The 16,554-nt window shown below is 56.9% G+C and overlaps 1 protein-coding gene across 3 annotated transcripts; it reads left to right on the top strand.

Moving 5' to 3' along the window:
- Window positions 1-296: 296 nt before the first annotated feature.
- On the top strand, window positions 297-15,792 carry SELENON (selenoprotein N; the record flags this gene model as incomplete). 3 transcript variants are annotated; one of them, XM_081057590.1, is made up of 13 exons in its annotated part: window positions 297-479; window positions 1,146-1,263; window positions 4,425-4,558; window positions 7,204-7,416; window positions 7,611-7,735; window positions 8,232-8,369; window positions 9,965-10,046; window positions 10,434-10,622; window positions 11,182-11,287; window positions 12,243-12,355; window positions 12,449-12,550; window positions 13,539-13,744; window positions 14,150-15,786. In XM_081057590.1, 12 exons carry the CDS (start codon window positions 297-299, stop codon window positions 13,707-13,709), a joined length of 1,674 nt encoding a protein of 557 aa, XP_080913716.1. In that variant the 3' UTR covers window positions 13,710-13,744; window positions 14,150-15,786. The 3 variants fall into 3 exon arrangements, with proteins under 3 accessions (XP_080913716.1, XP_080913717.1, XP_080913715.1); XM_081057591.1 differs by having other exon boundaries at window positions 7,680-7,735; window positions 13,539-15,792; XM_081057589.1 differs by having other exon boundaries at window positions 13,539-15,792.
- Window positions 15,793-16,554: the final 762 nt, after the last annotated feature.

The following is a 16,554-nucleotide window of genomic DNA, read 5'->3' as shown; positions in this document are numbered from 1 at the left end:
GGAATCCCTTCACCGACAGGCTCAGTACCTACGGAGCCACTATGCGCCCAAACACTGCGCGGGGCGCTGGAGGAGGCGGCCTCGGCCCCGCCCCGCCCCGCCCCGCCCACGCCCCTCGCCCCGCCCCCGCCCCGCCCCGCCCTCGCCCCGCCCACGCCCCGCCCTCGCCCCGCCCCGCCCCGCCCACGCCCCTCGCCCCGCCCCCGCCCCGCCCCGCCCTCGCCCCGCCCCGCCTGCTGCTCGCTGGTCCGCTGGTCGGCGTCCTAGTCGCCGGGAGCCGCCGCCGAGCCGCCGCAATGGGCCGGGCCCGGCCCTGCGAGCGCGGGCCCCCCAGCCCCGGCCCCGCCGCGCCGCCCGCGCCCCCGCCACGCCGCGCCCGCGCCCTGGCACTGCTCGGGGCCCTGCTCGCCGCCGCCGCGGCCGCTGCCGCCGCCCAGGCCTACGCCCGCCACTCGGAGGCCCAGGCTGCCGCGCGGCAGGTCCGGCGGGCGGGCGCGGGGGGCCGGAGACTTGGGGGGGTCCAGGCGGGTGCGGCGGGACTCGCCGAGGGTCTGGTCCCCGGGATGGGGTGGCGGCGGGGGAGGGCAGGCGTGTGTTGGCTGGGGGGGGGCACGGTGCCCGCGGCTGGGGAGGGACTGGAAGGGCAGCCCGAGGGGCTGATGGGCCGGGAGGGCGGCAAGGCAGGGAGGAGAAACTGAGGTCCCAGAGGTCGGGCAGACTTGGAAGGACGGATGGGGGCGGGGCGGTGAAAGGACTGGCCGTGGTGGGGCACTGGCACGAACACCCTGCAGGACAGTCCGCAAGACTGGGACTGGGACGGCGGACTGCAACAATAGAGTGAAGCTGGGACCAGAGTCTGGAGGGGCCTGCGAGCACTGGGGCAGCATGGAGGGAGACAGGAGGGACAGCGGGTCAAGTACGGGGAGATAGGGGTGGGGCCACGTCAGAAGGGACTGGGAAGACTCCACAGATTGGGGCGTGGGGGACTTAGAAAGTGGACAGTGGATGAAGGCGCGGAGTGAAGAAGGGGCACGGGCTCTGGGGCAGCGCAGAGGTGACATTTGGGCAGATTGGCTGCGGCGTGTGGAGAACTCAGGGAGATGGTGTCCAGTGGGTGCTCAGCACAGCCCCTTCCTCCCTAGCAGGAGTCAGCACTAAAGGCCCTGGGGACAGAAGGCCTCTTTCTCTTCTCTTCCCTGGACACTGACCGGGATATGTACATCAGCCCCGAGGAGTTCAGGCCCATCGCTGAGAAGTTGACAGGTACCAGAAGAGGCGGGGGACTGGGGAGGAGGGAGCCCAGGCACTGCCCACAGCTTCTTGGCCACCGCATCTGCTCTGCACAGGAGCGCCGCCTGGGGTAGAAGGAAGATTGTGGGTTCTGGCAGCCCTGGGGTCCTCCTTGCCCTGACACCTAGCTGCTGGTTTGAGCAAGCTGTACGGGCGCGCGCGCACACACACCTGTTCTTTTCACATGTGAATCATACTAGTTAACATTCCCTGACCACGTCCTCAGGCCCAGACGTCACTTTAAGCACTTCATGTGAGTTAGCTCTGTAATCTTCACAATGGCCCGTGACACGGACAGTCGTTCTTCTCATGTTTATAGTTTGGGAGACGGAGGCTCAGGAAGGCTCAGCGACCTGCCCAAGCTAGAAAGATGCAGAACCGGGATAAGAACTGGGGCCATCTGGCTCCAGGTCCCACTCCAGCTCACAGGTTTGAGGGTTAGAGAGAATATCTGCAAAGGGGCCGATAGGCAGTAGATAGTCAATAGACAGGAGCTATTCCAATTATTACTGAACATTAAACTCTGCTGTCAGATTCCTATCCCATTTCTGCTCTCCGTTTTTGCCTACCTGTAATCAGTGTTCTCTCTCTCTCTCTCTCTCTCTCTCTCTCTCTTCCTTCCTTCCTTCCTTCCTTTCTTTTTTTGTTAACTGAAGGGCTGAAACATCTAATGAATTATAAAATGTTTCTCTTACCACCACCCCAACCTTTGTGTCCATTTCTTGTGACGTTTCTTGAACTTAGGATCTTGGGCATCTACTTGTTATCCAAGTTGCCCGGTGTCAGTAGGTCAATTGATGGGAAAGGCAAGAAGAGATGCCAGCTGCTATCGGCGAGTAAGCATCCAAGCCCCATGCTGGGTTTTCTGGTCTCAGGATGGGCCGGGTAGGTGTATCACGTGCTGGCCCAGTGACCGGTGGTCACTGCCAGAGGAGGAGAGTCAGATGAAAAATGCTGATTTGCTGGCGCAGACCTGCGTGTGTCTCAGTGGCAGTCAGTTCTGTCGTGAAAGCAGCTGAGCAGGGAAACAGGTCAGCACCGTGTGGATTGGCTCTGACCTCTTAATTCTCACACACTCTTCTGAGCATCCACAAAGCTCCTCGTCCTTTTCTATGGCCAGTGAGCCTCATAATGACATGTTGGCTAAGCTACCTGGGCTTTGGGGGCACTTTTAATCTTTTTCACCTACATCTTTTTCACCATTAGGGGCAAACAACTCCTCCCTTCGTTACCTGTGAGGCCACTGTAAATGCAAAAACTGGACCAAGTTTTGGGAAAACAAAATAAAAAACAAAACCCAAAACACCAAATCTAAGCAGCAAATAAAAGCAGTCTCTCTAGTTGGTACAGTTATGAGTGTTTCATTTTCTGCTTTATACCTTGAAAGTTTTAGAAATTGTCTAGAATAAGCAAATGTTACTTATAAGTCAGGAAATAAAACATTTTTTATCAAAAAAGCAAAGGGCCATACAATGCTGGGCATTATTATTAATAATTATCTGTGACAGCAGTAAAACAATTGAATAAGCAAGCAGACTAATAACCCTGCACATTCGTACTGTTCCCTTCCTTAGGTTTCCAGATTGCCCATTTTTTGCAAAGATTTGTTGCAAATGCAGACATAACAGTGATTCTTCAGAACAGGGATTTGCATCAGGAGCCACTGGGGAGAGCTAATTAAAAGGGCTGATTCTAGCACCTTAAGAGTCTGACTCAGTGGGTCTGAGGTCTGCTCTGGGATTTGTGGTTTAAAATGGCATCCTGGGTAATTCTGATGATTCTGAGTAAGAACTGCTTCAAATGCACCCATTCAGTCTGTCAGTCTGTCCACGAATGTCAAGCCTAGTCTCTGTACCACTAACCTGCTCTGGGAGAGCAGATGTGATAATTCCCACGCCTGCTGGGGCCCCACCCTCCTACTAGTCACCCGTTTTGAAATAGGCTTCATTTCTCCCTTAAACCTTCATCACAACTTCCTCCACACTTGAAAGATTACAAATTTGGTAGATCTCTGAGCAGAAAGAGATCTGAGGAATCAAGACCAGCCACTGCCAGCTCCACCCGCCTTCTACAGACTGGGAAATGGGGCCACCCAGCATATCAGAGAGAAGCGAGTCTCCTCATTCCCAAACCAGTGCTCTTCTGTGACAACAAAGATGCCTGATTCTGTTTCTTGTTTTCATTCATTGCTCTGAGTACCATGACAGCGCCTCTCCAAGCATTGCTTGTTTCTTCACGAGACCCCCTTACGGGGACACACATGGCAACATAGACTCCATTGCTCAGAGAGACTGAGGGATTTGCCCCAAATGGTCCAGGAAATGGAGTGACCCCAACGTGGAGCTGGGCGGACAATGCCCAGCCAGTGCGTTCTCTCCCAACCCAGGAAAGTAGCTTCTCTCTTTAATGCTGAGAATCCCAGCTGGGAGAAGCAGCTGCCTGCCCACATGCCACCTTTGGAGGGCCCAGCACCAAATTCATCTGGGACTTGATTTGGAAGACAAAGGGAAGGACAAAGTGAGAATGGCCTTTCTGCAGCCAGCCTGGCCTGGTGGAAAGAGCACTGGCTGGTGTCAGGAGAATTAGGTTTGAGCTCCAGCTTCCTGCCAGACAATGAAACCTCTGGTAATAGTAGCACAGCTAAAACTTATTATGTGCTGACTCTGCACCAGGCCTGATGCGATTAAGTGAGGGATTATCTCACTTAATCATAACAAGCCACTGGCCAATCACAGTTGGTGAGAAATGGGGCTGGCATTGGAACTCAGATTATTTGGTTCCTGAGCTTTAGAGGAAACTGAGATCTTTACTCCCCCAGAAGAGGGTTGGGGCTAATTGTGGCTTTGGAGTAAAATAGGCCTCGGTTGGAATTCTGACTCCCCCACTACCTAGCCGTGTGACCTTCCAGAAGTAACCTCACCTCCCTGAGCCTCTACTTTCTCATTTGTAAAACAGAGTTGGTAGTAATGTTGTATCTGCCTCACTTTTGCTACTTTGCAACTAAAATGTGACACATATTGGTTGTTACTTTGGCAATTGTAACTGTTACCCTCAGCTCCAAGCTTGGCTCCCTTAGTCACCAGCTAGTTTAGTCACCAGCAGGCCCCCCACCTCCAGCGATCTGTGTCTTATAGGGGCAACTCCTACGGCCAGCTACGAGGAGGAGGAGCTGCCCCCTGACCCCAGTGAGGAGACACTCACCATAGAAGCCCGATTCCAGCCACTGCTCCCGGAGTCCATGACCAAGAGCAAAGATGGGTTCCTGGGGGTAAGTTGTATGGGGATGGAGGGGGCCCCACAGGTGGGTCACAGACAAGAGGATCGTCTGTGTGCACTTGCCACCTGAGAATGGGTCTGTGTTCCTCTTTTCTTCTTTCCTTCCCTCCTTTCCCAGCTGCCCTCTTTGCACCCAATGTGCCAGCCCTTAGGGGTCCATGCCATCCCTGCTGCCCAGCCACACAGTCTGGTGGGGGAGGCAGGAAGGATAAGCATGAGCCTCTAACCCAGATGGGGGATCTGTGATGGCTTCCTGGAGAAGTGACATCTGTCAGGAGAAGTGCGTGGCCAGGTAGGAAGGCTCTGGTTGGAGGAAAGACAGGCGCACCAGACTGTTGAGGCAGCCGCCATCCAGGCGGCATCTTTCCCCCATCCCGGCGGAGTTTGCTGAGGCCCAGGCTTGTGTCCCCCCACATTTGTGTATCCCCAGGTCCCCAGCACAATGCCCAGCACCTGACAAGTGCTCTGTTGAACTCCGATGAGCATGCCCTGAGGTTCTGCCCTTGACAGGCCGTGGAGTGGGGAGGGCACCTGACAAATGCTATGCTGCCTTCTCCGACCGAGGTCCTGTGGACAAGGTCTCCGGCCTATCATGGGACCCAGGCAGCCCCAGATGCCTGCCTCTCCCACCCTCTCTCCTGCTCTCTCCACTCTGCTTTCTCTATTCCAAACACGCCAGGCATCCAGGCTTTCTTCTAACTGTGAGCCTTCTCTGTGCTATTCCCTCGGGCAGGAACGTTTTCCCCGTGCCCAGCCCACACCCACTCAGCTTCTACATCTCAGCTGAAATGTCACTTCAACCTGAAGGCAGAAAGTGCCAGACCGGTCAACCGAGGGCAGGGAATGGGTGTGGCTGGACCCCGGGTACGTGGGACACGCAGCGCATCCTGGTCTGTGGGGCTGGAAGAGAAGTTGCCAGACCTCGAAGGGCCTCTGTTGTCTGACCTTGGCCTTCATTCTGCAGCAGCAAAACACCATAGCAGATGTTGAAATAGGAGAGTTCCCTCATCAAATCTATGCTTTCCAGGCTGGCAGCTGGCACGAAATGGGAGGCAGGAAGACCAGTTCCTGGGAGGCGGAGGGTGGGCAGACCAGGGAGGCAGTGGTGATGGTGGAAGGACAGCCTGAAAGGGGGCCAGAAAAGGAGCAGGGCAGGGCGTGGCTACTAACGCAAAGTGTGTGTGGGGGGGTGCGAGTGGTGGCGGGAGTTGGTCTGGTGGGTGACGAGGTGTATGGTGACCGTTTGCTCCATGGGAACTGGAGGAAGGAAGCGGGTCTGATGGGGAGGAAATGAGGTCAGATTGGACATGTTGAAGTTGAGGTGCCTGGCGGATATCTGGGGGAGAGTTCACCAAGTGGTTCGAAACACAGGTTTGACCTTCCATGGAAAGCGCTGGGTGGGGATGGGTTTGGTGGTGATGAGCCTGGAGTGGGGGTTGGATCTGTCTGAGCAGATGAGTCCCCTGCAGAGCGGTGAGAATGTGCACTGACGGGGCAGATGGGTCACGAGCAGCACCCCAGCCTGGCCGCCCTCGCAGAGTCCTACAGAGCCCACCCTCCTTTGCAGACAGCTCCCCTGCTGGGGCTCACCAAGCCCATGAGCTGGACCCAGCAGGCGGGCGGGCTCTGCCGGGCCCTGCACAGCCAGCCCTGCTTTGAGGACCTGCCTGTTCAAACCCCTCAGTGGGATCGCCCTGCACCTCTCTCCTCCCACCTCTACTTCCCGCTGAGCCTGGGCCCCCACCACCATGGAGGTGGGGGGGAGAGAGGGCACCTGCTGCTGTCAAAGATGAGGGCAGCTCCCTGGGGCTGAGCACTCCTGAGGGGTGCCAGGCACTCACTGTCCTGGTGGCTGATGCCTCAGCAGGACTCCTGCCTGTAGCCCAGAAGGGCAGGGAGAGCTACGGAAGGGAGAGCTTCCGCCAGGGGCCCCGCATGCTCCAGACAGGCGTGCAGGCGGGCCTGCAGTCTCTGACCCATGCTCTCTTCTGCCCAGCAGCATATCAGACAGAAGTGAGGCGGGTTCCTGACGGGGAAATGGCTCAGGGCAGGCTGTTTGCCCAGGTGCCCGGCTAATGTGGCACACGGTAGTTTCTGTGGGGAAGGGCGTTCCTCTTGTCTGAGGTCTCATCCTGCTCTTAACCTTGGAGATTTCACCCAAAAGGTAGTTACTACTTCCCTCCTCAGACTTAGCTCCAAACCCAAACTCGGACCTTGTCAGGAGGAGTTAGTCTCCTCAAGGAGGAGACCTGGAGAAGGGATCAGGGAGCAGAAAGCAAGGCAGATTGAGGGGGTGAGGAAGGCTCCCTCTGCCCCTTGTTCTAGTCCTGGGTGGCCCTCCAGCTCCCTCAATGACCCTGCCCTCCAGCGAGCTGCTCTGGCCTGGGCTGGGCCTAACTGGCCTGCAGGGGCACAACTTCTTGGACAGGAGGCCAAGGAGGGTGAGATGAGCCTGGGCTCTGGCAGGACAGTGCCAGACCTGTGGCCACCACCAGGGTAGGAGCCTTCCCTGAGTCCCTCTGCTCCCTCAGCTTGTGGCCTGGCTCGGCTCGAGGGAGACCTCCATCCATGCATGGGACAGGGGACCCCAAAGTCGTGGTTCTCTTGTCCCAGAGCTTTGGCTCTCTCCTGCTCCAGGTCTCCCGCCTGGCCCTGTCCGGCCTCCGCAACTGGACGACTGCAGCCTTGCCACGTGCTGTGTTTGCCGCCCGCCACTTCCGGCCCTTCCTTCCACCTCGGGGCCAAGTGGAGCTGGGCGAGCCCTGGTGGATCATCCCCAGTGAGCTGAGCGTCTTCACCGGCTATTTGTCCAACAACCGCTTCTACCCACCACCGCCCAAGGGCAAGGAGGTGAGGGCAGCTCAGGCACAGCCCCTCTCATCTGCACCTGGACCCCCATGCTGCCCCACTGCTCTCAATCCCCCTCTGGACCCACCCCCACCCTGGCCCTTAGGCCTGCAGGTTCACAGCGGACCCTCAGCTAGGGGATCCGGGCCCAGCAGGGCCAGGCCAGCCATCCTGGGGTCCCACTGCCATCCCCCCAGGTCATCATCCACCGGCTCCTGAGCATGTTCCACCCGCGGCCCTTCGTGAAGACCCGCTTTGCCCCTCAGGGGGCGGTCGCCTGCCTGACTGCCATCAGCGACTTCTACTACACCGTGATGTTCCGGTGAGCGGCCCTCACACCCCCTTCCTGCCTCCCGCCCGAAGCCTGGGACTGCAGGGCACAGCACAGCTCCAAGCCCCCACTCCACCAGTTTCCAGCCTGCTCTGGCCTAAGCAGCTGTGGCTCTCTGAGCCCCGGTTGTCTCATGTGTACATCAGGATGGAGGTAACTTCTTAGGAGGCAGGGAAAACGCACAGAGCGTGCTTAGCACAGGGCTGCTGGCTGTGATTGTCATCCACAAGAAGAGCGGTGTGTAGAGCTGTGACACCAGGTTGCACACGCCCTTGAGAGGCTGTGAGAGCTCAGGAGTCGGGCAGGGCTTCTGCGGATGGGCAGCCCTTGGAGGGCCTCGTGCCTTCTCCCTGCCCCACACACTGTCCTTCCCGCCTGCCTAGCCCTCCTCCACACAGTCAGGCCAAGGGTTCCCAGGCATTGGGGCCGAAGTCAGAGGGCGGGCTCCAGCTCAGGGGGGCTGCTGCCAGCTGGGCTCCTTCCCCAGGATCCACGCCGAGTTCCAGCTCAGTGAGCCGCCTGACTTCCCCTTCTGGTTCTCACCTGGCCAGTTCACCGGCCACATCATCCTCTCCAAAGATGCCACCCACGTCCGTGACTTCCGGCTGTTTGTGCCCAACCACAGGTAGGATCTTTGGCCCGGTAGGACCCATCCCCTGGCTCCAGGGTCTGATGCAGGTGCCCTGAGACCCCTCAGTCTCTGCCCCTGCTTTGCGCCCCAGACCCACCCCACTTGGGAGAGGCCCGTACGCCCTCTTGGGAGGGACCTAGAGTTGACCCTGGAGGAGGCAGCTTGAGGCAGGTGGAGGAAGGTTACTGCATCATCCGACAAGTATGTCCCAGATGCTACGTGGGCCTGGCCCCAATGCGGTGCTTAGGGCCCAGTGCAGCAGCACCCCTCCCTGAAGCTGGGATCTCCCACTCTCATCCCACTCTGGACCCCGACAGACCCCTAACCACAGCCTGCTCATGCCACCCTAGGGGGAGACCAGCAGGTGGGCAGGGACTTGGCTGGTTGGGGTCCAGAAAGGCTTCTCAGAGGAAGGGACATCTGCTTTCAGAAGCAGACACCTGGGGAGTGAGGAAGGTTTAGCCAGGCAGAGGGAACAGCACGTACAAAGGCCTGGGGGCAGGCCCTCCACTGGCTGCAGTTGCTGCCACAGAGCCTCAGGGGGCTTCTGGGACCATTCTGTGGCCGCCACCTGCCTGCCTGCGTGACCTGCTCATGGTCAGCCTCTCGTCAGGGGACCTAGAGACCCAGGCTTCAAGGCTCTTCCAGATTCACCCCTGACAGCAAGTGGCTGTTGACTGTACAGGGACAAAACCCAGGCTGAGGCCTGAGAAGCCCATAGTTAAGTCTCAGCCATGGCGCCAGCGGGCTGCATGGTGGGAAAGTGCCGTGGGTAGGCCCTGGCCCTCTTTGCAGCTTAGTTTCCTCATTTGCTAGATGGGAGTCTGGCTCCTGGGCAGGAGTAAGGGGCTGGTTGGGATAACCTAGAATGAGGAAGTTGCCCCCAGAAATGAGTGGCTTCCTCTCCCTCCTTGGAGGGAGGGAGCATCCTGAGCCACAGGGAAAATGAGAAAGAACGAGCTTTACTTCTCTGCCTCCCCTCCGCAAGCAAGCAAGCACCTGTGCTCCACAGGCTCAGCCCAGCTTACATTGCCTCCATCCCAGGATTGGAGAGGGGGTCCTGGACTGGGTGAAACAGGAGAGGGGCAAATGACCAGCCCCAGGACCAGGCCCCAGGGACCGCTGACCCTCTCTGAGGGTACCCAGCTCCCTCTGCCCAGAGTGGTTTGTTGTCAGTCCTGGCGCGCCCCCATGTGGCAGATCCACAGATGGCACCTGGTTAGGCTAGACTTCCTGCGGGATGACAGTGCCAGGTTTTCACTCCTGACCCACTCTGTGTCCTGGATGAGCTCTACCTGGAAGGGTCAAGGGCAGACATGGATCTGAAAGCACTTTGTGAACTGTAAAGGCTGGGCCAGTGGAGGGTGGTGTGGTCGCAGTGCCTTAAGAAGAGCAGCCCAGGGAGAGGAAAGGGCCCAGGCTCTGCAGTCAGAGTCCCAGCAGTTCTGAGACCTTGGGTTCAGCTTTCCAAGCCTCAGTGTCCTAATCTGTAAAATGGGGACAGTTGTGCGATTTCAGCGAGATAATGTGGACGTGTGGTTCATGGGCCTTGCTGATGGTGGTGTTTTGCTCTGGCCGCCTGTCCCCAGGTCTCTGAATGTGGACATGGAGTGGCTGTACGGTGCCAGTGAGAGCAGCAACATGGAGGTGGACATCGGCTACATACCCCAGGTGAGCGCCCAGATGGCCCCACCCACTTAGGAAGAAGGCGGGGCTCAGCGGCAAGGCTGTCACCAGGCCTCTCTGCCCAGCTGGCAAGGAGACTCAGGGAAGTCCACGATGCAAGACAGAGCTCCTGGCAGGCTGAGCCCAACTGTACCCAATACAGGATTCTGGGAAGCCACCTGTTCCTGCACACAGCATCTGCCATGGCCCTCAGACGGCTTCCCGCAGTGGAAGGAGCCCTGGCTGGGCCCTGGCTCTGTCCCAGACTTACTGCCCTTCCCTGGGCCTCAGTGTCCCCACCTGTGCAGTGAGTGGGGGATCTTTGAGGGTCTCTCAGGGCCCATCTCTGTGACATCCCTCACTGATGTCATCCCTCACTGACCTCTGGCCTAGATGGAGCTGGAGGCCACAAGCCCCTCAGTACCCTCCGTGATCCTGGACGAGGATGGCAACATGATTGACAGCCGGCTGCCCTCAGGGGAGCCCCTCCAGTTTGTGTTTGAGGAGATCAAGTGGCGGCAGGAGCTGAGCTGGGAGGAGGCCGCCCGGCGCCTGGAGGTGGCCATGTACCCCTTTAAGAAGGTGAGGCTGGGCAGGGGTGAGGGCAGGGCCAGGCTCTATGGGGCTGGGGCTGGAGCTGTGGGAACGGCAGGTGGGCACAGGGCTCTGGGCGTTGTGCAGGGCTTGCTGCTGAGGCTGCCTCCCTGCAGGGCCTAGTGGGGCCCGGGGAGCCAACCCTTTGCCATCGGAACTTGGAGGAGGCGTCCCCCATTTCAGCAACCTCCCTCACATGTGCACACAACACATGTACACATTACACACATGCATGTATATAAACATGCTATACATACCACACAGATTACACATACCATACATACTACACACATACTACAAACATGTGCGTATACACATACTATACATACTACACACATTGCAAACACACATGTGTGTACACACATAATATACACAGTACATACACATTCCAAACACATGCATGTATACACATGCTATACATACTACACACATTGCAAACACACATGTGTGTACACACATACTGCACACACATACATGTTATACACTCGTCCCCTGATGGGACCCTGGCCATAGCCAGCAGTTTCTCTCCGTCTCCGCTTGGCCGCAGGTCACCTACCTGCCGTTCACTGAGGCCTTCGAACAAGCGAAGGCCAAGAACAAGCTGGTGCACTCAATCCTGCTGTGGGGCGCTCTGGATGACCAGTCCTGCTGAGGTGAGGGCGACCCGGCCCGTCCAAGGAGAGGATGGGGGAGACACTTCACCCTTCGCACTCCTGGTGGAGCCTGAGGGACTCAGGGGCGTGCGCTGAGCTCACAGGAAGCAGCTGCATGCAGCGGTAGAAAGAGCCCGGCTCAGCCTTTTCAGTTTGGAAACCTTGGCCAAGTGACTGCCCCTTCCTGAGCCTCAGTTTTGTCAGTAGTGAAGGAGAGATAACACACTTGCCTCCCAGAGTTGTGAAAATGGATGTGAACGTGCCTGTGCTCTGTAAAGTGTGACACACAAGTGAGAGAGAAAACTAGTGCCAGAGGCTGGGCAGGCGTTCACTTGTTCAGGAAAGCCACCAAAGACCTACCGGGGGCAAAGTGCTTTGAGAACCAGACAGTGGGTACAAAGATGAGTGAAACAGTGAGCCCGTCCTCATGCAGTCGATCAGCAAACATCCTGGGCACCTCCTGTGCCAAGCCATAGGCTAGTTCCTGGAGCCTTGCAGAGAGGAAGTCGGAAGTGGTCCTGTCCTTGGGGAGCGCACAGTGTAATGCAGAAGGCAGACGCTGGCTAAGTACGAGCGTGGAGAGTCCAGAGTGACACAAGCGTGTGTGACTGGGGGAGTCGGGAAGGCTTCTTAGCGGAGTGACATTTAAGCTGAGACTCTGAAGAATGAGCAGGAGAAGAATAGTCTGTACATAGGCCCTGGGGACAGAGTTTAGTGGATTTAAGACTACCAGTCCCTGGGCCAGGTAGGCCTCCGCCCAAAACCTCAACCCTGGATGCCAGTGTGTTATGGATGTGAATTACAGCTACCATTTATTCAGCACCTACAGGCTCTTTGAATCTGTTTCACCTGGGTGCACAGACCATTCTGTAATCCCTGAGGGTTAGTGCTGATTGAAACCCAGTAAGACACATGGGGGGGCCTCACTCTTCTGCCCTTGCCTCTCCGTGAACAGGTTCAGGGCGGACTCTCCGGGAGACCGTCCTGGAAAGTTCGCCCATCCTTGCCCTCCTCAATGAGAGCTTCATTAGCACCTGGTCCCTGGTGAAGGAGCTGGAGGACCTGCAGGTGAGTGGAGAGCGGGTGGAAACAGCCACTCGGAAGCCCCTGGGACAATGCTGGGGGCTGCGGCCTCAGGAATATGCCCAACTGTCCCCACAGAACAACCAGGAGAACCCTTCCCACAAGAAGCTGGCTGACCTGCACCTGGAGAAGTACAGCTTCCCCGTGGAGATGATGGTCTGCTTGCCCAATGGCACTGTGGTAGGACAGCGCCTGGGGCCAGGCACCTGGGGTCAGAGGAGGCAGCCAGCCAGGGCCTGGCCTCGCACACCTCCTCAGGCTTCGGGTCTGACTCCACCACTTCTGTGTTGGTCTCAGCCAGTCTGAGCCTCAGTTATCCTGTCTGTAAAATAGGAATCCTGAGGCCCACTCTGCCTGCCTTGTGCAGGTGTCAGGATGCTCCCACAGGAAGGGGGACCCAACAGCACTTTGGGAACCAGGCAGCAGTGGGCACAGTGTAGCAGCAGAGTGGACAGGAAATGGCCTGGAAATGGCCCGAGTGGACAGGAAATGGCCTGTCCCAGCTCACCTTGGACCATTGTGGCCAGCCCTGGGATAGAAAGAGGGAGTAGCCAGGCCTTGTGACAGGCAGAGAGGAGCTGGGGACGCACCAAGCCGAGCCAAGCTTCAAGACCCTACCTCGCCCTAAGGGCCCCTTACACAAGCATGCACACACATCCTCTCATTGGATTCTCACAGCAGCTTTGGGAGCTAGATGATCACAAATGCCCACTTTACAGACAAGGAAACTGAGGCTCAAAAAGTCCAAGACTTGACAAAAGTTGCACAAGTGAGCTGGCTTTGAACCAGGCCTGCCTGTGAGCCTCAGCGTCTCCGGCTCTCCTGCCAAACGGCAGTATGGAGTTCAGGGGTCACGGGAGCAGAGGAGAAGAGGGGTCATGGGAGTGGGGGTGAGCAAAAGATGGTATTGAAAGGCGTTAGGTTTTCGCCCGTGGGCAGATGAGGTGTAGAAGCTCTGTGGTCAGAGGGCCCTGTGTGAGCAGAGGCAGGAACCAGGGTCAGGTTCCGACGGTACTCAGAGCTGCCCTGCCTGTCTGCCACCCCCCTCAAAGTGAGGACAATCGAGGCCTGAGACTGGCCGCTTCTCCAAAGGGAGCCTGAGCGGACAGGGAGCAGAGGGGCCGTGGGCCTCTGTGGGCCCACTCTCCTCACCCAGTCCTTCTCCCAGGTCCACCACATCAACGCCAACTACTTCTTGGACATCACCTCCATGAAGCCCGAGGATGTCGAGAACAATGTCTTCAGCTTCTCATCTACCTTTGAAGACCCATCCACGGCCACCTACATGCAGTTCCTGAAGGAGGGCCTTCGGCGCGGCCTGCCCTTGCTCCAGCCCTAGTGTGCCTGCCTCCCCAGGCCTGGGGCTGCTGGAAAGTAAGGCCCCCAGCGCTGATGCACAGGCCCCGGGGCCCCAGAGCCAGAGTGATCCTCGTCTATTTCAAACGTCAGGCACTCCCACGCCCTCCACTCCCAGGCTGCCTGTGAGGTCGGGGGTCAACCAAGGGTGGCCCTCCTAGCTTTGCCTCTGTTTTGGGGTTTTGGGGGTTGACAAGGGGGTGCCTGGGCTGACTGGATGGGTGAGTCTCTAGCTCCAGCTGCCACCATCAGCCCGGCTCTGGAAGCTGTTTGGGACACCCCCACAAAACAAAGCCTGGGGTGATTTCCCTGGACCTCACCCTCTCAGGCACATAGTCCAGGCCCTTGTGGGGTGAAGAACAGGGAAGAGTGGGTGCTAGGAAAACAGGGCCACCCCTTTCTCCTTTCACCCCCTCCCAAAAGGAACATCAGGAAGGCCTGGCATGGATCAGGGGGAAGAGAGAGCCAGAGAAGTACTCTGGGTTTTCTGGAGCCTTCCTCCTGGCCACAGCCTTGACTGCCCTCCTGTGCCTGGGGTCCCCAGTGGGACCAGTCTCAGCTGAGACCGCCATGTGGAGGCTCTGGCAGAACCCTCCTGCAGAAGGGGAAGTCATGTTGTACCCCAGACTTCGGCTCCCCGGACCAGTCTATCCAACCTAATGGCAGGACGCCAGAACCTGTTTGGGACTGGCTGGAGGCCAGATGTCTGGGAAGGGTTAGTGTGAAATAGGCTTCTGCCCTAGCAAGGGGCTCCACTGAAGGGTCTTGAGGCCCAGGCCCAAGGCACGCCGACTGCCTGTCCCAGCACAGCGTCACAGTAGGACTGCTGGAGCCAGAGCCCATGTCGCCTCCTTCCCCTGAGACCTCAGCTCCACAGATGTGTAGCCCTGCCAATGAACACAGCCTCCCCAGAGCCAGCACTGTCCAGCTGTCAGGGAGGCCAGACCAGCTTGTCCACCATTGGGTGGCCGTTGGCCCTCCTTGGCCACTCTTAGGGCTTTGGTTCCCATCCCACGCCACTGACTACAGCCATTCTCTTTTTTATACATGTAGAAAAGTGTTTTCTATGTGAACTTTCTCACAGTTTGTAGGTATTTTTGATAACCCTAGCACTGAGGAGAAGGAAGGGACGATAGTTTCCCCTAGCAGCTGCCCCATGATGGCTGGATCTGAAATCCTAGATGGATCCAGCTTGATGTCTTTGCAGGTGCACCTATGGGAAGAAATATTCCTCTCTTCCTTCTCTTCTAGCTTTTTAAAAACAGTCGGTGTACCCCAACTCTGTCCTTGTCCTCCACTCAGGCCCACGAGGGGCCCCACAAGGGGGCTTTCATTAAGGTCTTGGAGCCAAGCCTGCTCCTCCACTCCTGCCTCACAGGGGCTCACTCTTAAACCTGGGAGAGGAAGGCAGGCAGACATTTCCTCAGACACATTCCCTGGCCTCCCATCTGTTAGTTCCCCTGCCTGCTATTGGAGTATCCACAGTGAGCCTTCTCTATCTGAGGCACTTTTTAAGATTACATGTATTTTCTCATTGAATCCTCACAACAAAACTGTGAGGCAGATATTAACTTCCCATTTTACAGATAAAGAAACTGAGTCTCAGGGAAATGAAGTGACTTGCCCAAGGTAACTCAATGGTAGAATTGAGATTCAGCCAGAGTTGATTGTGGAATATTTTGTTTTACACTGCACCCCCCACTTCTCTCCCCTGCCTGTTTTCACTGAAGTGAAAAAGAAAGCTTTTCAAACCTAAATGTCTCATTCCCCTCTGATCTCCAGACCTAATGAGGCAGGAGCTAGCAAGCTCCGCCAAGTTCTGTATGTCCTGGGAGGCAGTGTTTTCATGCCCTTTACAAGGAGGGAAGGTCCCTAAGTCCGTCTCAGTGCTTCCGGGCATGGGTGGCAGAAAGGCACTGATTGTTTGGGCTTTCTGCATCCTTATCAGATGCCTCTGACCTCCAAGCACATGGTGGGGGAGGGCCCCCAACTGCTTTGTCACCCCTCTGCCACTTCCCTCACCTGTCCCCAATATGTCCTATAATAAAATTGGAGAGAGTAGGGTGGTTCTAAGTGCCTTTCCTTTGAAGGGAATGTTGTTCAACTGTCCTTGATCTGACTCCTGTGGGATTGGCTTGCCAGGTGAGCAAGGGGATGAGGCTGGAATGCCTTTAGGGACTATCTTTTCTGTCAGCAGAGGGCTTGGGTGATTTTCTTAAAATAAGTTTGTGATAGACCCAGTAGTAGAACTTACTATTTTGAGAATCTGATGCTCTGTGTTATAAAGATTTTGAAGTTAAACCCATTATCTTAGAAGCAGAACCCAGACAGGCATTGAGTAATTTTTTTGAGGGAGTGCACATCAGGAAACACCTGTGAAAGGAGTGAAGCAGAATGGGGAAAAGAGAAATGCTGAGCAGGTAGAGAGTCTCAACGCCGAGCCTTGGCCTGACCACAGGAGAATGGCTCTGGAGCATAAACCACACTGCAGAGTCGAACCAGCCTTTTGTAACTGGTATCAGTATTCTTTGACTTGGGAGTGGAGTAACTTCCCAAGATAGGGCCTCCATTCTCCATTCTACAAGGGCAATTTTCCACAAAAGAGGGCAGCTGTAAGCAGCCAACCCAGCAGCTGGAGGATGAGTTCATTGGCAGAGTAGAAGGGATCTGGGTGAAGCACCAAGAGCATCCACCACACCCAGGAAAGAATGGATTTGAAGATTTGTCATTGCTCAGGAGAGGGAAATCCATGATTAAGTAACAATTGCCATCCCGCAAAGAAGACTGGACGGGGAAGTCAAGCTTCATCATTTGAAATATGGTGGGGA

This window comes from Rhinolophus hipposideros (genome assembly GCF_964194185.1).
Source record: "Rhinolophus hipposideros genome assembly, chromosome: 8".
Classification (NCBI taxonomy): Eukaryota; Metazoa; Chordata; class Mammalia; order Chiroptera; family Rhinolophidae; genus Rhinolophus; species Rhinolophus hipposideros.
The sequence above is the reverse complement of the archived record's forward strand: the minus strand, read 5'-3'. Positions and strand labels throughout refer to the sequence as shown.